At 44.9% G+C, this 23086-nt stretch overlaps 1 protein-coding gene across 1 annotated transcript in view; it reads right to left on the bottom strand.

The window, feature by feature from the left end:
- Nucleotides 1-3560: 3560 nt before the first annotated feature.
- The window catches only part of LOC109887214 (pre-mRNA 3'-end-processing factor FIP1), a 36808-nt gene continuing 17282 nt past the window's right edge, over nucleotides 3561-23086 (bottom strand). The window contains exons 10-19 of the mRNA XM_031816111.1: nucleotides 21966-22065; nucleotides 21143-21299; nucleotides 20776-20802; nucleotides 20052-20103; nucleotides 18989-19047; nucleotides 16123-16146; nucleotides 9285-9371; nucleotides 7552-7684; nucleotides 4311-4592; nucleotides 3561-4074 (exon numbers count right to left, since the gene is read on the bottom strand). Of these exons, the coding sequence (XP_031671971.1) occupies nucleotides 3933-4074; nucleotides 4311-4592; nucleotides 7552-7684; nucleotides 9285-9371; nucleotides 16123-16146; nucleotides 18989-19047; nucleotides 20052-20103; nucleotides 20776-20802; nucleotides 21143-21299; nucleotides 21966-22065 (1063 nt within the window). The 3' untranslated portion in view covers nucleotides 3561-3932. The remainder of the gene's footprint in view (nucleotides 4075-4310; nucleotides 4593-7551; nucleotides 7685-9284; nucleotides 9372-16122; nucleotides 16147-18988; nucleotides 19048-20051; nucleotides 20104-20775; nucleotides 20803-21142; nucleotides 21300-21965; nucleotides 22066-23086) is intronic.

The following is a 23086-nucleotide window of genomic DNA, read 5'->3' as shown; positions in this document are numbered from 1 at the left end:
TGATAGTAGACTGTAGAGTAACATACCTCCAGCATGGTCACTACCCTGATAGTAGACTGTAGAGTAACACACCTCCAGCATGGTCACTACCCTGATAGTAGACTGTAGAGTACAGCAACACCTCCAGCATGGTCACTACCCCAAGAACACAGTGGCCTCCATCATTGTTAAATGGAAGAATTCTCTGACAGAGCCCCAGAGTTCCTCTGTGGAGATGGGAGAACCTTCCAGAAGGACTCCACCAATCAAGTCTTTATGGTAGTGGCCAGACGGAAGCCACTGCTCAGTAAAAAGCACATGACAGCCTGCTTGGAGTTTGCAAAAAGGCACCTAAAGGATTCTGACCATGAGAAACAATATTCTCTGGTCTGATGAAACCAAGATTGAACTCTTTGGCCTGAATGCCAAGCATCACGTCTGGAGGAAACATGGCTCCATCCCTACGGTGAAGCATGGTGGTGGCAGCATCATGCTGAGGGAATGTTTTTCAGCGGCAGGGACTGGGAGACTAGTCAGTTTATTTTATTTTTTACAGGGACAGTGCACATTAATCAACGTTTCAGTAAAAGTGTCGGTTTTAGCCAGCCGGCTAATTGTCAACAGCAGTCCCTGGGCAGGTTATTAAAAACAATTACAATATAGACAATCATTGAGCAGTGAGCACACGCAGAGCAACATAGGACAAGCAAGACGTAGCACACAGACAGAGCAACATAGAACAAGCGAGACATAGCATACAGACAGAGCAACATAGAACAAGCAAGACGTAGCCTACAGACGGAGCAACATAGAACAAGCAAGACGTAGCATACAGACAGAGCAACATAGAACAAGCAAGACGTAGCCTACAGACAGAGCAACATAGAACAAGCAAGACGTAGCATACAGACAGAGCAACATAGAACAAGCAAGACGTAGCATACAGACAGAGCAACATAGAACAAGCAAGACGTAGCATACAGACAGAGCAACATAGAACAAAAATCAACAAGACAAAATCCATAAAAGTGTTTCCACACCTCACAAGCTACAGACAACATGGAAAGCGGCAAAACACAGCTAGGGATTATGATCACAAATCTGATTGGCCTTTAGCCATGTCTTCAAGTTTTTTGTGAAAGTGTGATAGGTGGTGCAGTTATGTGTGTCTGATGGCAGTGTATTCCAGACATGGGAAGCTCTCACAGAGAATGCAGATTTACTAAAGGTGCTTTTCCTTAAGGGAACTGTACAGTCACCTCTCATGGCAGACCTTGTGGATCTGCTGCCATATGTCTGGGTTTTCTGTTTAACAAAATACTGAGAGGAGGGGGAGGAGCCAGGCCATTAAGGATCTTGAATACAAGACATGTTTCGGTGTAGGATCGAGGCAAAGATGAACGGAGCAAAGTACAGAGAGATCCTTGATGAAAACCTGCTCCAGAGCGCTCATGACCTCAGACTGGGGCAAAGGTTCACCTTTAAACAGGTCAACGACCCTAAGCACACAGCCAAGACAACGCAGGAGTGGGACAAGTCTCTGAATGTCCTTGAGTGGCCCAGCCAGAGCCCGGACTTGAACCCGATCGAACATCTCTAGGGAGACCTGAAAGCGACGCTCCCCATCCAACCTGACAGAGCTTGAGAGGATCTGCAGAGAAGAATGGGAGAAACTCCCCAAATACAGGTGTGCCAAGCTTATAGCGTCATACCCAAGAAGACTGGAGGCTGTAATCACTGCCAAAAGGTGCTTCAACAAAGTAGAGGAAAGGGTCTGAATACTTATGTAAATGTGATATTTCAGTAGATTTTTTCCTACGTCATTATGGGGTATTGTGATGTCATTATGGGGTATTGTGATGTCATTATGGGGCATTGTGTGTAGATTGATGAGGATTTTATTTTTTATCCATTTTAGAATAAGACTGTAACATAACAAAATGTGGAAAAAGTCAAGGGGTCTGAATACTTTCCGAATGCCCTGTACCCCTTATGGCTTGTAATGTAGTCTATGTATCCCTTATAGCCTCTAATGTAGTCTATGTATCCCTTATGGCTTGTAATGTAGTCTATATGTATCCCTTATGGCTTCTAATGTAGTCTATATGTATCCCTTATGGCTTGTAATGTAGTCTATATGTATCCCTTATGGCTTCTAATGTAGTCTATATGTATCCCTTATGGCGTCTAATGTAGTCTATATGTATCCCTTATGGCCTCTTATGTAGTCTATGTGTCCCTTATGACCTCTAATGTAGCCTCTATGTATCCCTTATGGCTTCTAATGTAGTCTATGTATCCCTTATGGCCTCTAATGTAGTCTATGTATCCCTTATGGTTTCTAATGTAGTCTATGTATCCCTTATGGCCTCTAATGTAGTCTACGTATCCCTTATGGTTTCTAATGTAGTCTACGTGTCCCGTACTGTAGCTAAACATGAACAGGACAAAGCCTTTGGCCTAGATTGAAGGGCTCTATATAATGTGTTAATCACTGAAGCGTTACAGTTTTCACCATAGAAATGTCAAGGGTCATTTCTGATTGAGTCGACATAGGCACCGTTTACCGCGAACGCAGTCTCCGCGAGGGGCGGAGCGTTGGGCGGGAACGTTGGGCGGGAACGTTGGGCGGGAACGTTGGGCGGGAACGTTGCCTTTCAAAGCCGCACACAAAGCCTATAATCTGCTATCATATACCACACCCCCTCGGGCCTTATTGCCTCATTACCCCTCCGTCAGTCATAGAGGAAGGAAGAGCGAAGACAGAAACCACCCGGCCTCACGCAGAAACCACCCGGCCTCACGCAGAAACCACCAGGCCTCACGCAGACACCACCCGTCCTCACGCAGAAACCACCCGTCCTCACGCAGAAACCACCCGGCCTCACGCAGAAACCACCCGGGCCTCACGCAGAAACCACCCGGCCTCACGCAGAAACCACCCGGCCTCACGTAGAAACCACCCGGCCTCACGCAGAAACCACCCGGCCACACACACGCAGAAACCACCCGGCCACACACACGCAGAAACCACCCGGCCACACACACGCAGAAACCACCCGGCCACACACACGCAGAAACCACCCGGCCACACACACGCAGAAACCACCCGGCCACACACACGCAGAAACCACCCGGCCACACACACGCAGAAACCACCCGGCCACACACACGCAGAAACCACCCGGCCACACACACGCAGAAACCACCCAGCCACACACACGCAGAAACCACCCGGCCTCACACACACAGAAACCACCCGGCCTCACACACACAGAAACCACCCGGCCTCACACACACAGAAACCACCCGGCCTCACACACACAGAAACCACCCGGCCTCACACACACAGAAACCACCCGGCCTCACACACACAGAAACCACCCGGCCACACACACACACCAACCAGCCAGCCACACACACACCAACCAGCCACACACACACCAACCAGCCACACACACACCAACCAGCCACACACACACCAACCAGCCACACACACACACACACACCAACCAGCCACACACACCAACCAGCCACACACACCAACCAGCCATACACAGAAACCACCCAACACACAGAAGTTATCAAAAGCTTGTTTTTTAATTCAACAAATTGACATCTTTCAGCGAGGTGTTTGGTTAAGAAAATAGATGGACGAAAATAAATGACAGAAGAAGATGAGGGTTGTTTATGATCGTCATGACTACGAAGGGAACGGGTAAACAACAACGATCTCTGAGCATGATCAACTACAACAGTGCTCTGAGGGAGAGAGGAGAGAGAGAAAGATGGAGGGACGTATAGAGGGAAACAGAGGGAGAGAGATGAGAAGAGGGACAGGAGGGTGTATTCTTCATCACTCCATGGTGTCCTGGTTCTCCTGGTCTCCTCCCATGTAGACAGAGAGAGAGAGAGATGAAGAGGGACAGAGGGAGAGGAGGGTGTTCTCTTCATCACTCCATGGTGTCCTGGTTCTCCTGGTCTCCTCCCATGTCATCACTAGGTTCCTTGCCCTCCTTACTCCTCTTGCTCTTCTTGTGTTTGTGTCTCCTGTGACCGTCTCCTTCTTCACTATCATGTCTCCTCCTGCTGCTACTGCTCAGAGTGAGAGAGAGGGGGAGGGAGAGAGACACAGAGAGGGGGAGGGAAAGAGACAGAGAGAGACAGAGAGAGGGGGAGGGAAAGAGACAGAGACAGGAGAGAGAGACAGAGAGAGAAAAGGAAGACAGTTCTGATTCTGATACAAAGAGGTGAAATAATGTGTGTGTATGTGTGAGAGAGAGTGAGTGAGTGAGTGAGAGAGAGAGTGTGTGAGTGAGTGAGGGGCGTACCTGCGTGATGACTTGTGTCTCCCCTCCTCCTTCTCTCTGTGTCTTCTCTCTCTGTGTCTCTCCTCCTTCTCACGGCTCGACCTGTCTCTGTGACGCTCCCCGCCTCCACCACCACGCTCACCACCACTCCCACGGTCACCGCCACGCTCCCCCCCTCCACGGTCACCTCCACGGTCTACGCCTCCACGCTCCCCCCCTCCACGGTCACCTCCTCCGCGGTCACCGCCGCTGTAGCCTCGCTCCGCCTGGTACTCCCGGTAACCACGGTACCGCTCCTCGTCACTATGGAGACCAGACAGAATATCTCATTGGACGCTGGACAGTGACATGACTAATCATCTTTTCTGATTGAAACAACTCACAGTTCAATCTGGTCGTTGTTAAACAGATATTTTCTGATTGGACAGTGAGATGAGTTGTGTCAATCTGTCGGTCGTTGTAGGGGGCAGTATTTTCATGTCTCAAGTCCGGATGAAAAGCGTGCCCAAAGTAAACTGCCTGTAACTCAGGCCCAGAAGCTAGGATGCATATAATTGGTAGAGTTGGATAGAAAACACTCAAAAGTTTCTGAAACTGTTAAAATAATGTCTGTGAGTATAACAGAACTGATATGGCAGGCGAAACCCAGAGGACAAACCATAAAAATAAAAAAAAGATTTCAGCCTACCACTGTTTTCAATGTCTTTCATGTTTTTTATGAGGCAAAGTCCTCCCAGATTGCAGTTCCTAGGGCTTCCACTAGATGTCAACAGTCTTTAGAAAGAGATTCAGGCTGTTTTTTGAAAAATGAGCAAGAAGTTGTCGTTTTTCTAAGAGGCTCACATTTTGGCTGTAGTGTTTCCATGCGCGTTTTGTTATTTATCTCCGGTAATGAACATACTATTCTCCATCTTAAATGTTATAGTTATTATTTATTTTATCGTTTATTTACTTATTAGGGTACCTGAGGTTTGATTATAAACGTTGTTTCACTTGTTTTGATAAGTTTATTAGGAACATTTGGGATTCAGTTTGTTGTTGCAGTTCCTAGGGCTTCCACTAGATGTCAACAGTCTTTTGTATGCATTTTGATGGAGGGAAACTGAGTGGATTATTGACTGAAGCTCGACCAGCTAAACTGAGTTTCTATGGATATATAAACAAGGACTTTATTGAACAAAAGGACCATTTGTGATGTAACTGGGACCTATTCGAGTGCCAACTGAAGAAGATCATCAAAGGTAAGGCATTTATTATATCACTATTTCTGACTTTCGTGTCGCACCTGCCTGGTTGAAAACTGTTTTTCATGCTTTTGTGTGCGGGGCGTTGTCCTCAGATAATCGCGTGGTGTGCTTTCGATGTAAAGCCTTTTTGAAATCTGACACAGCGGCTGGACTAACAAGAAGTTTATTGGGGGGGGGGGGGAAAGAAAGAAAGAGAGAGAGAGAGAGAGAGAGAGAGAGAGAGAGAGAGAGAGAGAGAGAGAGAGAGAGACAGAGAGAGAGAGAGAGAGAGAGAGAGAGAGAGAGTAGAGAGAGAGAGTAGAGAGAGAGAGTAGAGAGAGAGAGAGAGAGAGAGAGAGAGAGAGAGAGAGAGAGAGAGAGAGAGAGAGAGAGAGAGAGAGAGAGAGAGAGAGAGAGAGAGAGAGAGAGAGAGAGAGAGAGAGAGAGAGAGAGAGAGAGAGAGAATAATTAATTAACAAGAAGTTAAGCTTTACTTTGATGTATTTACATGAATGTTAAATATTTATATTTCTGTCATTTGAATTTCACGCTCTGTAATTTCACAGGATGTTGGCCAGGTGGGACGCTACCGTCCAGCCTGCCCATTAGAAGTTAAAGTTAAACAGATCTTCTCTGATTGGACAGTGAGATGAGGTGTGCCTGTTGGCCGTTGGCTTTCGACCTTCGTCTCTCCCGAGCCTGTACGGGAGTTGTAGCTACGAGACAATATAGTAACTACTAAAACAATTGGATACCACGAAATTGGGGAGAAAAGGGAGTTAAATTCAAAATAAAATAAAAATATATATTAAAAAAAGAATGTGCTGTATGCGCACTCCACAGCTAGCTATCATATTCAATAATGTTTCTATAGCTCAACTGGTTTGTGCCTTGCCAAGGAATGCTTTCACTTGTGTTAGCGAGCAGAGGACCACTGGTCCGAGCCCGGTACTGGGACAGTGGGGGAAGATATACTGTTAGGAGAACACTGCCGCCTTTTTATTTTATTTATTTTACCTTTATTTAACCAGGTAGGCAAGTCGAGAACAAGTTCTCATTTACAATTGCGACCTGGCCAAGATAAAGCAAAAGCAGTTCGACAGATAAAACGACACAGAGTTACACATGGAGTAAAAACAAACATACAGTCAATAATGCAGTATAAACAAGTCTATATACATTGTGAGCAAATGAGGTGAGAAGGGAGGTAAAGGCAAAAAAGGCCATGATGGCAAAGTAAATACAATATAGCAAGTAAAATACTGGAATGGTAGTTTTGCAATGGAAGAATGTGCAAAGTAGAAATAAAAATAATGGGGTGCAAAGGAGCAAAATAAATAAATAAATTAAAATTAAATACAGTTGGGAAAGAGGTAGTTGTTTGGGCTAAATTATAGGTGGTCTATGTACAGGTGCAGTAATCTGTGAGCTGCTCTGACAGTTGGTGCTTAAAGCTAGTGAGGGAGATAAGTGTTTCCAGTTTCAGAGATTTTTGTAGTTCGTTCCAGTCATTGGCAGCAGAGAACTGGAAGGAGAGGCGGCCAAAGAAAGAATTGGTTTTGGGGGTGACTAGAGAGATATACCTGCTGGAGCGTGTGCTACAGGTGGGAGATGCTATGGTGCCTGCGTCGTCCTCGACTAACCCGCAGTCGCCCGCGTCGTCCTCGACTAGCCCGCTGTCGGCCTCGTCGTCCTCGACTAACCCGCCGTCGCCTGCGCGTCGTCCTCGACCTCGTCCTCGACTAACCCGCCGTCGCCCTCGACTAACCCGCCGTCGCCGTCGCGTCGCCCTCGACTAACCCGCCGTCGCGTCGCCCTCGACTAACCCGCCGTCGCGTCGCCCTCGACTAACCCGCCGTCGCCTGCGCGTCGCCCCTCGACTAACCCGCCGTCGCCTGCGCGTCGCCCTCGACTAACCCGCCGTCGCCCGCGTCGTCCTCGACTAACCCGCCGTCGCCCGCGTCGTCCTCGACTAACCCATTGTCACCTCGTCGTCCTCGACTAACCCGCCGTCGTCCGCATCGTCCTCGACTAACCTGTTGTAAGCCATAGTGGAGGGGCTGTGCTCTCGCTCTCTCTCCCTCTCATGTGGTCTCTCCCTGGGTCTCTCTCTCTCCTTCTCCCTCTTGTCCTCCCGTCTGGGTCCTGGTCCTGGTCCCGGTCCCGGTCCTGATGGGTAGTAGTACAGTAAAGAACATCAGGTCAGACTGATTGATTGGTTATTGATTGACAGGTTGATTGTTTGATCACTAGTAAAAAACATTAGCTGAAACCCCAAAACAGTGTGTAGAGGCGCTGACTAACAGAGAGTAAGGCTGGGATTCAATCTGATCCTGCTTTGTCAGCTATGACCCTTTTAAAAGGCGATGTTCCTGTGTTCACGGAGATTGTAGTCACGGTAACCGCTGCATAGGTCAGCTCAATCAGATATGACCTTTAAATTCTGCTATTACACAGATCTACCGCTGATCACATTACCTGGAGGGTAGCAGTACTACTGTTTAGACTGGTTTACCTGGAGGGTAGACTGGTTTACCTGGAGGGTAGACTGGTTTACCTGGAGGATAGACTGGTTTACCTGGAGGATAGACTGGTTTACCTGGAGGATAGACTGGTTTACCTGGAGGATAGACTGGTTTACCTGGAGGATAGACTGGTTTACCTGGAGGATAGACTGGTTTACCTGGAGGATAGACTGGTTTACCTGGAGGATAGACTGGTTTACCTGGAGGATAGACTGGTTTACCTGGAGGATAGACTGGTTTACCTGGAGGGTAGACTGGTTTACCTGGAGGGTAGACTGGTTTACCTGGAGGGTAGACTGGTTTACCTGGAGGGTAGACTGGTTTACCTGGAGGGTAGACTGGTTTACCTGGAGGATAGACTGGTTTACCTGGAGGATAGACTGGTTTACCTGGAGGATAGACTGGTTTACCTGGAGGGTAGACTGGTTTACCTGGAGGGTAGACTGGTTTACCTGGAGGGTAGACTGGTTTACCTGGAGGGTAGACTGGTTTACCTGGAGGGTAGACTGGTTTACCTGGAGGGTAGACTGATTTACCTGGAGGGTAGACTGATTTACCTGGAGGGTAGACTGGTTTACCTGGAGGGTAGACTGGTTTACCTGGAGGGTAGACTGGTATACCTGGAGGGTAGACTGGTTTACCTGGAGGGTAGACTGGTATACCTGGACCTGGAGGGTAGACTGGTATACCTGGAGGGTAGACTGGTTTACCTGGAGGGTAGACTGGTATACCTGGACCTGGAGGGTAGACTGGTATACCTGGAGGGTAGACTGGTTTACCTGGAGGGTAGACTGGTATACCTGGAGGGTAGACTGGTTTACCTGGAGGGTAGACTGGTATACCTGGAGGGTAGACTGGTATACCTGGAGGGTAGACTGGTTTACCTGGAGGGTAGACTGGTTTACCTGGAGGGTAGACTGGTTTACCTGGAGGGTAGACTGGTTTACCTGGAGGGTAGACTGGTATACCTGGAGGGTAGCAGTACTACTGTTTAGACTGGTTTACCTGGAGGGTAGTAGTACTACTGTTTAGACTGGTTTACCTGGAGGGTAGTAGTACCACTGTTTACCTGGAGGGTAGTAGTACCACTGTTTAAACTGGTTTACCTGGAGGGTAGCAGTACTACTGTTTAGACTGGTTTACCTGGAGGGTAGTAGTACCACTGTTTACCTGGAGGGTAGTAGTACCACTGTTTAGACTGGTTTACCTGGAGGGTAGCAGTACTACTGTTTAAACTGGTTTACCTGGAGGGTAGTAGTCCCACTGTTTAGACTGGTCCATCATAGGAGGCCATGGAGACACCACACCTGGCATAGGAGGAGGGTAGCCACCTGGAGACAGAGAGGAGGAGGATATACTCTAGTGATACACTCTAGTGATATACTGTAGTGATATACTCTAGTGTGGATGAGGAGGGTAGCCACCTGGAGACAGAGAGGAGGGGGATATACTGTAGTGATATACTGTAGTGATGAGGAGGATATACTGTAGTGATATACTGTAGTGATGAGGAGGATATACTGTAGTGATATACTGTAGTGATGAGGAGGATATACTGTAGTGATATACTGTAGTGATGAGGAGGATATACTGTAGTGATATACTGTAGTGAAGGGGAGAATATACTGTAGTGATGAGGATATACTGTAGTGATATACTGTAGTGATATACTGTAGTGATGAGGAGGATATACTGTAGTGATATACTGTAGTGATGAGGAGGATATACTGTAGTGATATACTGTAGTGATGAGGAGGATATACTGTAGTGATATACTGTAGTGATGAGGATATACTGTAGTGATATACTGTAGTGATGAGGATATACTGTAGTGATATACTGTAGTGATATACTGTAGTGATGAGGATATACTGTAGTGATGAGGATATACTGTAGTGATATACTATAGTGAGGAGGAGGAGGATATACTGTAGTGATATACTGTAGTGATATACTGTAGTGATATACTGTAGTGATATACTGTAGTGATGAGGATATACTGTAGTGAAGAGGAGGAAGATATACTGTAGTGATATACTGTAGTGATATACTGTAGTGATATACTGTAGTGATATACTGTAGTGATGAGGATATACTGTAGTGATGAGGATATACTGTAGTGATATACTGTAGTGATATACTGTAGTGATGAGGATATACTGTAGTGATGAGGATATACTGTAGTGATATACTGTAGTGATATACTGTAGTGATGAGGATATACTGTAGTGATGAGGATATACTGTAGTGAGGAGGATTTACTGTAGTGATATACTGTAGTGATATACTGTAGTGATATACTATAGTGAGGAGGAGGAGGATATACTGTAGTGATATACTGTAGTGAGGAGGAGGAGGATATACTGTAGTGAAGAGGAGGAAGATATACTGTAGTGATATACTGTAGTGATATACTGTAGTGATATACTGTAGTGATATACTGTAGTGAGGAGGAGGAGGAGGATATACTGTAGTGATATACTGTAGTGAGGAGGAGGAGGATATACTGTAGTGATATACTGTAGTGAGGAGGAGGAGGAGGATATACTGTAGTGAAGAGGAGGAAGATATACTGTAGTGATATACTGTAGTGAGGAGGAGGAGGAGGAGGAGGATATACTGTGAGGAGGAGGAGGATATACTGTAGTGATATACTGTGAGGAGGAGGAGGATATACTGTAGTGATATACTGTGAGGAGGAGGAGGATATACTGTAGTGATATACTGTGAGGATGAGGAGGATATACTGTAGTGATATACTGTGAGGAGGAGGAGGATATACTGTAGTGATATACTGTAGTGAGGAGGAGGAGGAGGATATACTGTAGTGAAGAGGAGGAAGATATACTGTAGTGATATACTGTAGTGAGGAGGAGGAGGAGGATATACTGTAGTGATATACTGTGAGGAGGAGGAGGAGGAGGATATACTGTAGTGAGGAGGAGGAGGAGGATATACTGTAGTGATATACTGTGAGGAGGAGGATATACTGTAGTGATATACTGTGAGGAGGAGGAGGATATACTGTAGTGATATACTGTGAGGAGGAGGAGGATATACTGTAGTGATATACTGTGAGGAGGAGGAGGATATACTGTAGTGAGGAGGAGGAGGAGGAGGAGGAGGAGGAGGAGGATATACTGTAGTGATATACTGTGAGGAGGAGGAGGATATACTGTAGTGAGGAGGAGGAGGAGGATATACTGTAGTGATATACTGTGAGGATGAGGAGGATATACTGTAGTGATATACTGTGAGGAGGAGGAGGATATACTGTAGTGAGGAGGAGGAGGAGGATATACTGTAGTGAAGAGGAGGAAGATATACTGTAGTGATATACTGTAGTGAGGAGGAGGAGGAGGATATACTGTAGTGATATACTGTGAGGAGGAGGAGGATATACTGTAGTGATATACTGTGAGGAGGAGGAGGATATACTGTAGTGATATACTGTGAGGAGGAGGAGGATATACTGTAGTGATATACTGTAGTGAGGAGGATATACTGTAGTGATATACTGTAGTGATATACTGTAGTGATGAGGAGGATATACTGTAGTGATATACTGTAGTGAGGAGGAGGAGGATATACTGTAGTGAGGAGGAGGATATACTGTAGTGATATACTGTAGTGATATACTGTAGTGATGAGGATATACTCTAGTGATATACTGTAGTGAGGAGGATATACTGTAGTGATATACTGTAGTGAGGAGGATATACTGTAGTGATATACTGTAGTGAGGAGGAGAATGATATACTGTAGTGATATACTGTAGTGAGGAGGAGAATGATATACTGTAGTGATATACTGTGAGGAGGAGGAGGATATACTGTAGTGATATACTGTGAGGAGGAGAAGGATATACTGTAGTGAGGAGGAGAATGATATACTGTAGTGATATACTGTAGTGATATACTGTAGTGAGGAGGAGAATGATATACTGTAGTGATATACTGTAGTGAGGAGGAGGAGGATATACTGTAGTGATATACTGTAGTGAGGAGGAGGAGGATATACTGTAGTGATATACTGTGAGGATGAGGAGGATATACTGTAGTGATATACTGTGAGGAGGAGGAGGATATACTGTAGTGAGGAGGAGGAGGATATACTGTAGTGAAGAGGAGGAAGATATACTGTAGTGAAGAGGAGGAAGATATACTGTAGTGAGGAGGAGGAGGATATACTGTGAGGAGGAGGAGGATATACTGTAGTGATATACTGTGAGGAGGAGGATATACTGTAGTGATATACTGTGAGGAGGAGGAGGATATACTGTAGTGATATACTGTGAGGAGGAGGAGGATATACTGTAGTGATATACTGTGAGGAGGAGGAGGATATACTGTAGTGATATACTGTGAGGAGGAGGAGGATATACTGTAGTGATATACTGTAGTGAGGAGGATATACTGTAGTGAGGAGGAGGAGGAGGGATATACTGTAGTGATATACTGTGAGGAGGAGGAGGATATACTGTAGTGAGGAGGAGGAGGAGGATATACTGTAGTGATATACTGTGAGGATGAGGAGGATATACTGTAGTGATATACTGTGAGGAGGAGGAGGGATATACTGTAGTGAGGAGGAGGAGGAGGATATACTGTAGTGAAGAGGAGGAGATATACGGTAGTGAGGAGGAGGGAGGAGGATATACTGTAGTGATATACTGTGAGGAGGAGGAGGATATACTGTAGTGATATACTGTGAGGAGGAGGAGGATATACTGTAGTGATATACTGTGAGGAGGAGGAGGATATACTGTAGTGATATACTGTGAGGAGGAGGAGGATATACTGTAGTGATATACTGTAGTGAGGAGGATATACTGTAGTGATATACTGTAGTGATATACTGTAGTGAGGAGGAGGATATACTGTAGTGATATACTGTAGTGATATACTGTAGTGATGAGGAGGATATACTGTAGTGATATACTGTAGTGAGGAGGAGGAGGATATACTGTAGTGAGGAGGAGGATATACTGTAGTGATATACTGTAGTGATATACTGTAGTGATGAGGAGGATATACTCTAGTGATATACTGTAGTGAGGAGGATATACTGTAGTGATATACTGTAGTGTGGAGGAGGAGGATATACTGTAGTGATGAGGATATACTGTAGTGATATACTGTAGTGAGGAGGATATACTGTAGTGATATACTGTAGTGAGGAGGAGAATGATATACTGTAGTGATATACTGTAGTGAGGAGGAGAATGATATACTGTAGTGATATACTGTGAGGAGGAGGAGGATATACTGTAGTGATATACTGTAGTGATATACTGTGAGGAGGAGAAGGATATACTGTAGTGAGGAGGAGAATGATATACTGTAGTGATATACTGTAGTGAGGAGGAGAATGATATACTGTAGTGATATACTGTAGTGAGGAGGAGGAGGATATACTGTAGTGATATACTGTAGTGAGGAGGAGGAGGAGGATATACTGTAGTGATATACTGTGAGGATGAGGAGGATATACTGTAGTGATATACTGTGAGGAGGAGGAGGATATACTGTAGTGAGGAGGAGGAGGATATACTGTAGTGAAGAGGAGGAAGATATACTGTAGTGAAGAGGAGGAAGATATACTGTAGTGAGGAGGAGGAGGAGGATATACTGTGAGGAGGAGGAGGATATACTGTAGTGATATACTGTGAGGAGGAGGATATACTGTAGTGATATACTGTGAGGAGGAGGAGGATATACTGTAGTGATATACTGTGAGGAGGAGGAGGATATACTGTAGTGATATACTGTAGTGAGGAGGATATACTGTAGTGAGGAGGAGGAGGAGGAGGAGGAGGAGGAGGAGGAGGAGGATATACTGTAGTGATATACTGTGAGGAGGAGGAGGATATACTGTAGTGAGGAGGAGGAGGAGGATATACTGTAGTGATATACTGTGAGGATGAGGAGGATATACTGTAGTGATATACTGTGAGGAGGAGGAGGATATACTGTAGTGAGGAGGAGGAGGAGGATATACTGTAGTGAAGAGGAGGAAGATATACTGTAGTGATATACTGTAGTGAGGAGGAGGAGGAGGATATACTGTAGTGATATACTGTGAGGAGGAGGAGGATATACTGTAGTGATATACTGTGAGGAGGAGGAGGATATACTGTAGTGATATACTGTGAGGAGGAGGAGGATATACTGTAGTGATATACTGTGAGGAGGAGGAGGATATACTGTAGTGATATACTGTAGTGAGGAGGATATACTGTAGTGATATACTGTAGTGATATACTGTAGTGAGGAGGAGGATATACTGTAGTGATATACTGTAGTGATATACTGTAGTGATGAGGAGGATATACTGTAGTGATATACTGTAGTGAGGAGGAGGAGGATATACTGTAGTGAGGAGGAGGATATACTGTAGTGATATACTGTAGTGATGAGGAGGATATACTCTAGTGATATACTGTAGTGAGGAGGATATACTGTAGTGATATACTGTAGTGTGGAGGAGGAGGATATACTGTAGTGATGAGGATATACTGTAGTGATATACTGTAGTGAGGAGGATATACTGTAGTGATATACTGTAGTGAGGAGGAGAATGATATACTGTAGTGATATACTGTGAGGAGGAGGAGGATATACTGTAGTGATATACTGTAGTGATATACTGTGAGGAGGAGAAGGATATACTGTAGTGAGGAGGAGAATGATATACTGTAGTGAGGAGGATATACTGTAGTGATATACTGTAGTGAGGAGGAGAATGATATACTGTAGTGATATACTGTAGTGAGGAGGAGAATGATATACTGTAGTGATATACTGTAGTGAGGAGGAGGAGGATATACTGTAGTGATATACTGTAGTGAGGAGGAGGAGGAGGATATACTGTAGTGATATACTGTGAGGATGAGGAGGATATACTGTAGTGATATACTGTGAGGAGGAGGAGGATATACTGTAGTGAGGAGGAGGAGGGTATACTGTAGTGAAGAGGAGGAAGATATACTGTAGTGAAGAGGAGGAAGATATACTGTAGTGAGGAGGAGGAGGAGGATATACTGTGAGGAGGAGGAGGATATACTGTAGTGATATACTGTGAGGAGGAGGAGGATATACTGTAGTGATATACTGTGAGGAGGAGGAGGATATACTGTAGTGATATACTGTGAGGAGGAGGAGGATATACTGTAGTGATATACTGTAGTGAGGAGGATATACTGTAGTGATATACTCTAGTGATATACTGTAGTGAGGAGGATATACTGTAGTGATATACTGTAGTGATGAGGAGGATATACTGTAGTGATATACTGTAGTGAGGAGGAGGATATACTGTAGTGAGGAGGAGGATATACTGTAGTGATATACTGTAGTGATATACTGTAGTGATGAGGAGGATATACTCTAGTGATATACTGTAGTGAGGAGGATATACTGTAGTGATATACTGTAGTGTGGAGGAGGAGGATATACTGTAGTGATGAGGATATAGTGTAGTGATATACTGTAGTGAGGAGGATATACTGTAGTGAGGAGGAGAATGATATACTGTAGTGATATACTGTGAGGAGGAGGAGGATATACTGTAGTGATATACTGTAGTGATATACTGTGAGGAGGAGAAGGATATACTGTAGTGAGGAGGAGAATGATATACTGTAGTGATATACTGTAGTGATATACTGTAGTGAGGAGGAGAATGATATACTGTAGTGATATACTGTAGTGAGGAGGAGGAGGATATACTGTAGTGATATACTGTAGTGATATACTGTAGTGAGGAGGAGGAGGATATACTGTAGTGAGGAGGAGAATGATATACTGTAGTGATATACTGTAGTGATATACTGTGAGGAGGAGAAGGATATACTGTAGTGAGGAGGAGAATGATATACTGTAGTGATATACTGTAGTGATATACTGTAGTGATGAGGAGGATATACTGTAGTGATATACTGTAGTGAGGAGGAGAATGATATACTGTAGTGATATACTGTAGTGAGGAGGAGAAGGATATACTGTAGTGAGGAGGAGAAGGATATACTGTAGTGATATACTGTGAGGAGGAGGAGGATATACTGTAGTGATGAGGACATACCTGTCATAGGAGGAGGGAAACCACCTGAGGGACAATAAACATGATCGATTATTACAATATTGTGTGAACATATCAGTGTGTACCCACCTAAAACACCTTCCATGTGGAGTTGAAATACTTCCCATATCAATGACGGCCGAGGCGATAGCAGTATCGTAACAGACTAAACTGTTTGGTGCTTTAAAAACAAATATGGTGTGCTATTGCGTGGAAAATAAATTAAATGTGACTCATTAAATGTTTTCCAACATCAGGGCTGTTTTCCAACATCAGGGCTGTTTCCAACATAATGATGTTTGTTTCCAACATCAGGGCTGTTTTCCAACATCAGGGCTGTTTTCCAACATCAGGGCTGTTTTCCAACATCAGGGCTGTTTTCCAACATAACGATGTTTGTTTCCCAACATCAGGGCTGTTTTCCAACATCAGGGCTGTTTTCCAACATCAGGGCTGTTTTCCAACATCAGGGCTGTTTTCCAACATAATGATGTTGTTTCCAACATCAGGGCTGTTTTCCAAAATCAGGGCTGTTTTCCATCATAATGATGTTTGTTTTCCAACATCAGGGCTGTTTCCCAACATCAGGGCTGTTTTCCAACATAATGATGTTTTTTTTCCAACATCAGGGCTGTTTCCCAACATCAGGGCTGTTCTCCAACATCAGGGCTGTTTTCCAACATAATGATGTTTGTTTCCAACATCAGGGCTGTTTTCCAACATCAGGGCTGTTCTCCAACATCAGGGCTGTTCTCCAACATCAGGGCTGTTCTCCAACATCAGGGCTGTTCTCCAACATCAGGGCTGTTCTCCAACATCAGGGCTGTTTCCTAAATCTGCTTTGTGTTGTGTTTCCTTGCCACTAACGAGGATGGCGATACTGGTATCGTACCGGCCCTAATATCAATCAAACTTTGGATCAAGTTCATAAATGGGTGCTTCCCAACCGGAACCCTATATAGTACACTACTTTAGACCAGGGCCCTATGGCACCCCATTCCCTATATAGTACACTACTTTAGACCAGAGCCCTATGGCACCCTATTCCCTATATAGTACACTACTTTAGACCAGGGCCCTATGGCACCCTATTCCCTATATAGTACACTACTTTAGACCAGGGCCCTATGGCACCCTATTCCCTATATAGTACACTACTTTAGACCAGGGCCCTATGGCACCCTATTCCCTATATAGTACACTACTTTAGACCAGAGCCCTATGGCACCCTATTCCCTATATAGTACACTACTTTTGACCAGAGCCCTATGGCACCCTATTCCATATATAGTACACTACTTTAGACCAGAGCCCTATGGCACCCTATTCCCTATATAGTACACTACTTTAGACCAGAGCCCTATGGGACCCTATTCCCTATATAGTACACTACTTTAGACCAGAGCCCTATGGGACCCTATTCCCTATATAGTACACTACTTTAGACCAGAGCCCTATGGCACCCTATTCCCTATATAGTACACTACTTTAGACCAGGGCCCTATGGCACCCTATTCCCTATATAGTACACTACTTTAGACCAGAGCCCTATGGCACCCTATTCCCTATATAGTACACTACTTTAGACCAGGGCCCTATGGCACCCTATTCCCTATATAGTACACTACTTTAGACCAGAGCCCTATGGCACCCTATTCCCTATATAGTACACTACTTTAGACCAGAGCCCTATGGCACCCTATCCCCTATATAGTACACTACTTTAGACCAGAGCCCTATTCCCTATATAGTACACTACTTTAGACCAGGGCCCTATGGCACCCTATTCCCTATATAGTACACTACTTTTGACCAGAGCCCTATGGCACCCTATCCCCTATATAGTACACTACTTTTGACCAGAGCCCTATGGCACCCTATCCCCTATATAGTACACTACTTTTGACCAGAGCCCTATGGCACCCTATTCCCTATATAGTACACTACTTTTGACCAGAGCCCTATGGCACCCTATCCCCTATATAGTACACTACTTTAGACCAGGGCCCTATGGCACCCTATTCCCTATATAGTACACTACTTTAGACCAGAGCCCTATGGCACCCTATTCCCTATATAGTACACTACTTTAGACCAGGGCCCTATGGCACCCTATATAGTACACTACTTTAGTCCAGGGCCCTATGGCACCCTATCCCCTATATAGTACACTACTTTAGACCAGAGCCCTATGGCACCCTATTCCCTATATAGGGCACTACTTTAGACCAGAGCCCTATGGCACCCTATTCCCTATATAGTGCACTACTTTAGACCAGAGCCCTATTCCCTATATAGTGCACTACTTTAGACCAGAGCCCTATTCCCTATATAGTACACTACTTTAGACCAGAGCTCTATGGCACCCTATTCCCTATATAGGGCACTACTTTAGACCAGAGCCCTATGGCACCCTATTCCCTATATAGTACACTACTTTAGACCAGGGCCCTATGGCACCCTATTCCCTATATAGTGCACTACTTTAGACCAGAGCCCTATGGCACCCTATTCCCTATATAGGGCACTACTTTAGACCAGAGCCCTATTCCCTATATAGTGCACTACTTTAGACCAGAGCCCTATGGCACCCTATTCCCTATATAGGGCACTACTTTTGATCACAGAAATGGGTCCCATTGGGACTCATCCTATTTATCTTGTTAAATGAAGCCCATGGATTGATTGAATACCATTTAATATAATAACAACTTATTATTAATTGAAAGTGATTGAGAGTGAGGCTACATCAGAAATGGCACCTTAGTCAACGGTTTGCGCACTACATAGGGAATAGGGATCCATTTTTGGACAGACTTATATAATATAATATTGATTGAAAGTGATAGTGTGTGTTGTCGCCCCCTACCTGTGGGGAAGGGGTATGGTGGAACGGGACGAACATCATATCCACCTGGATGCCCACTGCTATAAAAAAATAAAAAATAAGTTCAATATTTCAAAGTCGTCATGAACATTTTATCCAATAATTTTGATGCCATTTACATATTGATCCAATCAATCATATTAAATGGATATTTCAGGATTCTGGCAATGATGCTCTTTATCCACTTCCCCAGAGTCAGATGGACTCGTGGACACCGTGTTTATGTCTCTGTGTCCAGTATGAAGGAAGTTTAAGGTATTATTCGTGAGCCAATGTTAAATAGAGTTAGCGCGTTGACTGGAAGTCGATGGGTATCTACTAGCATGCTATAGCAGATACCCATAGCATGCTATAGCAGATACCCATAGCATGCTATAGCAGATACCACTAGCATGCTATAGCAGATACCCATAGCATGCTATAGCAGATACCACTAGCATGCTATAGCAGATACCCATAGCATGCTATAGCAGATACCCATAGCATGCTATAGCAGATACCCATAGCATGCTATAGCAGATACCCATAGCATGCTATAGCAGATACCCATAGCATGCTTGAACATAAAAGAGAGCCGCACACTCAGATGCAATCATTTAATTACCAACGTTTCGACAGCCAAGCTGTCTTCATCAGGGTATAATCACAAACACTGCGGGATGACTCGTTTATATAGTGTCAAAAGACACAGGTGTCTGTAATCATGGCCAAGAGTGGCCTAATATCATTGGTTAATAATCAAATATTAAAATGTCAGAACAAAGAACAGCATACAAACAAATGGATAGCATGCTAGCAGATACCCATAGCATGCTAGCAGATACCCATAGCATGCTAGCAGATACCCATAGCATGCTAGCAGATACCCATAGCATGCTAGCAGATACCCATAGCATGCTAGCAGATACCCATAGACTTCCAGTCAACAGATCAGAATTGGGTTGCTTGTGTAAACGCTGCCTTAGATCTCTACAAGTACATGAGGGGAGAGGCTAGGGCTCAATCTATCCATGTCTACAAGGTAGAGCTGTAGAAGGTGTCTTACCTGTCCAAGGTGGGGATGAGAGAGGGAGGGGGGCCGCTGGGAGGAGGGAAACCTGCACACACACACAGTGTTACTATTAAGACACACACAGACACATTCTAACTGTTGAGTCTATACCACATTATGACATCACCACACCGACACATTCTACCTGTTGAGTCTATACCACATTATGACATCACCACACTGACACATTCTAACTGTTGAGTCTATACCACATTATGACATCACCACACCGACACATTCTACCTGTTGAGTCTATACCACATTATGACATCACCACACTGACACATTCTACCTGTTGAGTCTATACCACATTATGACATCACCACACTGACACATTCTAACTGTTGAGTCTATACCACATTATGACATCACCACACTGACACATTCTACCTGTTGAGTCTATACCACATTATGACATCACCACACTGACACATTCTACCTGTTGAGTCTATACCACATTATGACATCACCACACTGACACATTCTACCTGTTGAGTCTATACCACATTATGACATCACCACACTGACACATTCTAACTGTTGAGTCTATACCACATTATGACATCACCACACTGACACATTCTAACTGGGAACATTGAGACAGATAAAACCTGTATAGTATACCAATATGTGGAACTCTTCAGTCTTTCCCACATCATGAATGTCATTGTGTATTTTGTCTAGTAACAGTGAGTATAGTTGGGAGTATTGTTCTTACCAGGAGGAGGGACATTCATAGGTATTCCTAACAAATAAAAAACAATTGTTAGCAAATTCCTCTCTGTGGGAAAGTTAAACAGGGTGAATATACAAATATATAAAAGGGAGAGAAAGTTAGAGCCTGAGAGAGAATGTGGGAGAGAAAGTTAGAGCCTGAGAGAGAATGTGGGAGAGAAAGTTAGAGGGAAAGAGACAGCAGGAGAGAGAGAGAGACAGAGAGAGAGACAGAGAGAGAGAGAGACGGGGGGGACAGAGAGAGCGACGGAGAGAGAGAGAGATATACAGAGAGAGAGAGACAGAGACAGAGAGAGACAGATGGGGGGAGAGCGAGACAGAATGACAAAGTGAGAGAGGTGTAGACTTACTTGGTGGGGGGATGAGAGGGGGAGCCTGGCTGACGTTGGGAGGAGGGGGGAGGAATGGGGGAGGAGGGATGTTTGGGGGGAGGGGCCCGGGTGGGAAGAAGGGGGGCATCTTGTTGGGGTTTTGCTCAGCGTCCGACGACGAGTGTTCCGAAATCACCTAGACAACAAAGAAACGGCCAAATCACAACCGGGTATGTGATTCAACAGCCAACAGAAAGGGTACATGGACTTCTATGTCGGCCATGTCATTTCATGTGTTCGTGTAGTGTTGTCCCGACAACAGTATTACTACGATACCAGAATAAAAAGTCAGTTAAAAACCTGTTGAAAAGACTAAATAAACTAAAATGGGACTCTGGGTGTCAACATAAGGTTTTCATAACAGCAAGGGACTGTTTTCCTCAGGAAATTAAAGATGAGTTCCTGGAAGATTTAAAACTACCTCGATATTTATGTTTTTTAACTGACGTTTTGGACTCGATGCGTCAATGTACGGCTCATTATTTTATTTAAATTAATAATATATTTTTTCTGTTTAGTTCACATAATATACACTGAGTTTACAAAACATTAAGAACAACTTCCTAAATATTGTGTGTGTGTGTACCTAGATGTTGTTTCCCTCTAGGTGTGTGTGTGTGTGTGTACCTAGATGTTGTTTCACTCCAGGTTGTGTGTGTGTGTGTGTGTGTGTGTACCTGGATGTTGTTTCACTCCAGGTTGTGTGTGTGTGTGTGTGTACCTGGATGTTGTTTCACTCCAGGTTGTGTGTGTGTGTATATACATGGATGTTGTTTCCCTCCAGGTGTGTGTGTGTGTGTACCTGGATGTTGTTTCCCTCCAGGTTGTGTCTTCGTCGTCCCTCCACTCTGCTGATGGTAGCGGTCCCTCCTCCAATCACGTCGATCGTACCACTGGTCTTCCTGAACACAACCCCCCCCCCGTACAACATGAGTCACTCAGCAGACCATCTCCTCCGGAACAACAAACAGGAAGCTGTCACGACTAAGGGCCTTTTGGCTCAAGATGAGATGTTTCACCTAGTTGGCTCTGGGATTCGAACAAGCAACCTTCCAACCACTAGACTACCTGCCGGCTACTCAGTCATTAACGACTAAGACAACGCTCTTAACCACTAGACTACCTGCCGTCTACTCAGTCATTAACGACTAAGGACAACGCTCTTAACCACTAGACTACCTGCCGTCTACTCAGTCATTAACGACAGACAACGCTCTTAACCACTAGACTACCTGCCGTCTACTCAGTCACTAACGACTAAGGACAACGCTCTTAACCACTAGACTACCTGCCGTCTAATCAGTCATTAACGCTGGGTTTACCATCTATACGCTCTACCAACTAATACACAGCCACATGCACAGATCGGTACCTAACCACCACAGACAGATCGGGGTACCTAACCACCACACCACAGACAGATCGGTGTACCTAACCACCACACCACAGACAGATCGGTACCAAACCACCTCACCACACAGATCGGTACCTAACCACCTCACCACAGACAGATCGGTACCTAACCACCACACCACAGACAGATCGGTACCTAACCACCACACCACAGACAGATCGGGTTACCTAACCACCACACCACAGACAGATCAGGGTACCTAACCACCACAGACAGATCGGGGTACCTAACCACCACACCACAGACAGATCTGTACCTAACCACCACAGACAGATCGGTACCTAACCATCACAGACAGATCGGTACCTAACCACCACAGACAGATCGGGGTACCTAACCACCACAGACAGATCGGGGTACCTAACCACCACAGACAGATCGGGGTACCTAACCACCACAGACAGATCGGGGTACCTAACCACCACACCACAGACAGATCTGTACCTAACCACCACACCACAGACAGATCGGTACCTAACCACCACAGACAGATCGGTACCTAACCACCA

This window comes from Oncorhynchus kisutch, unplaced genomic scaffold, assembly GCF_002021735.2.
Source record: "Oncorhynchus kisutch isolate 150728-3 unplaced genomic scaffold, Okis_V2 scaffold744, whole genome shotgun sequence".
Lineage (NCBI taxonomy): Eukaryota > Metazoa > Chordata > Actinopteri > Salmoniformes > Salmonidae > Oncorhynchus > Oncorhynchus kisutch.
The sequence above is the reverse complement of the archived record's forward strand: the minus strand, read 5'-3'. Positions and strand labels throughout refer to the sequence as shown.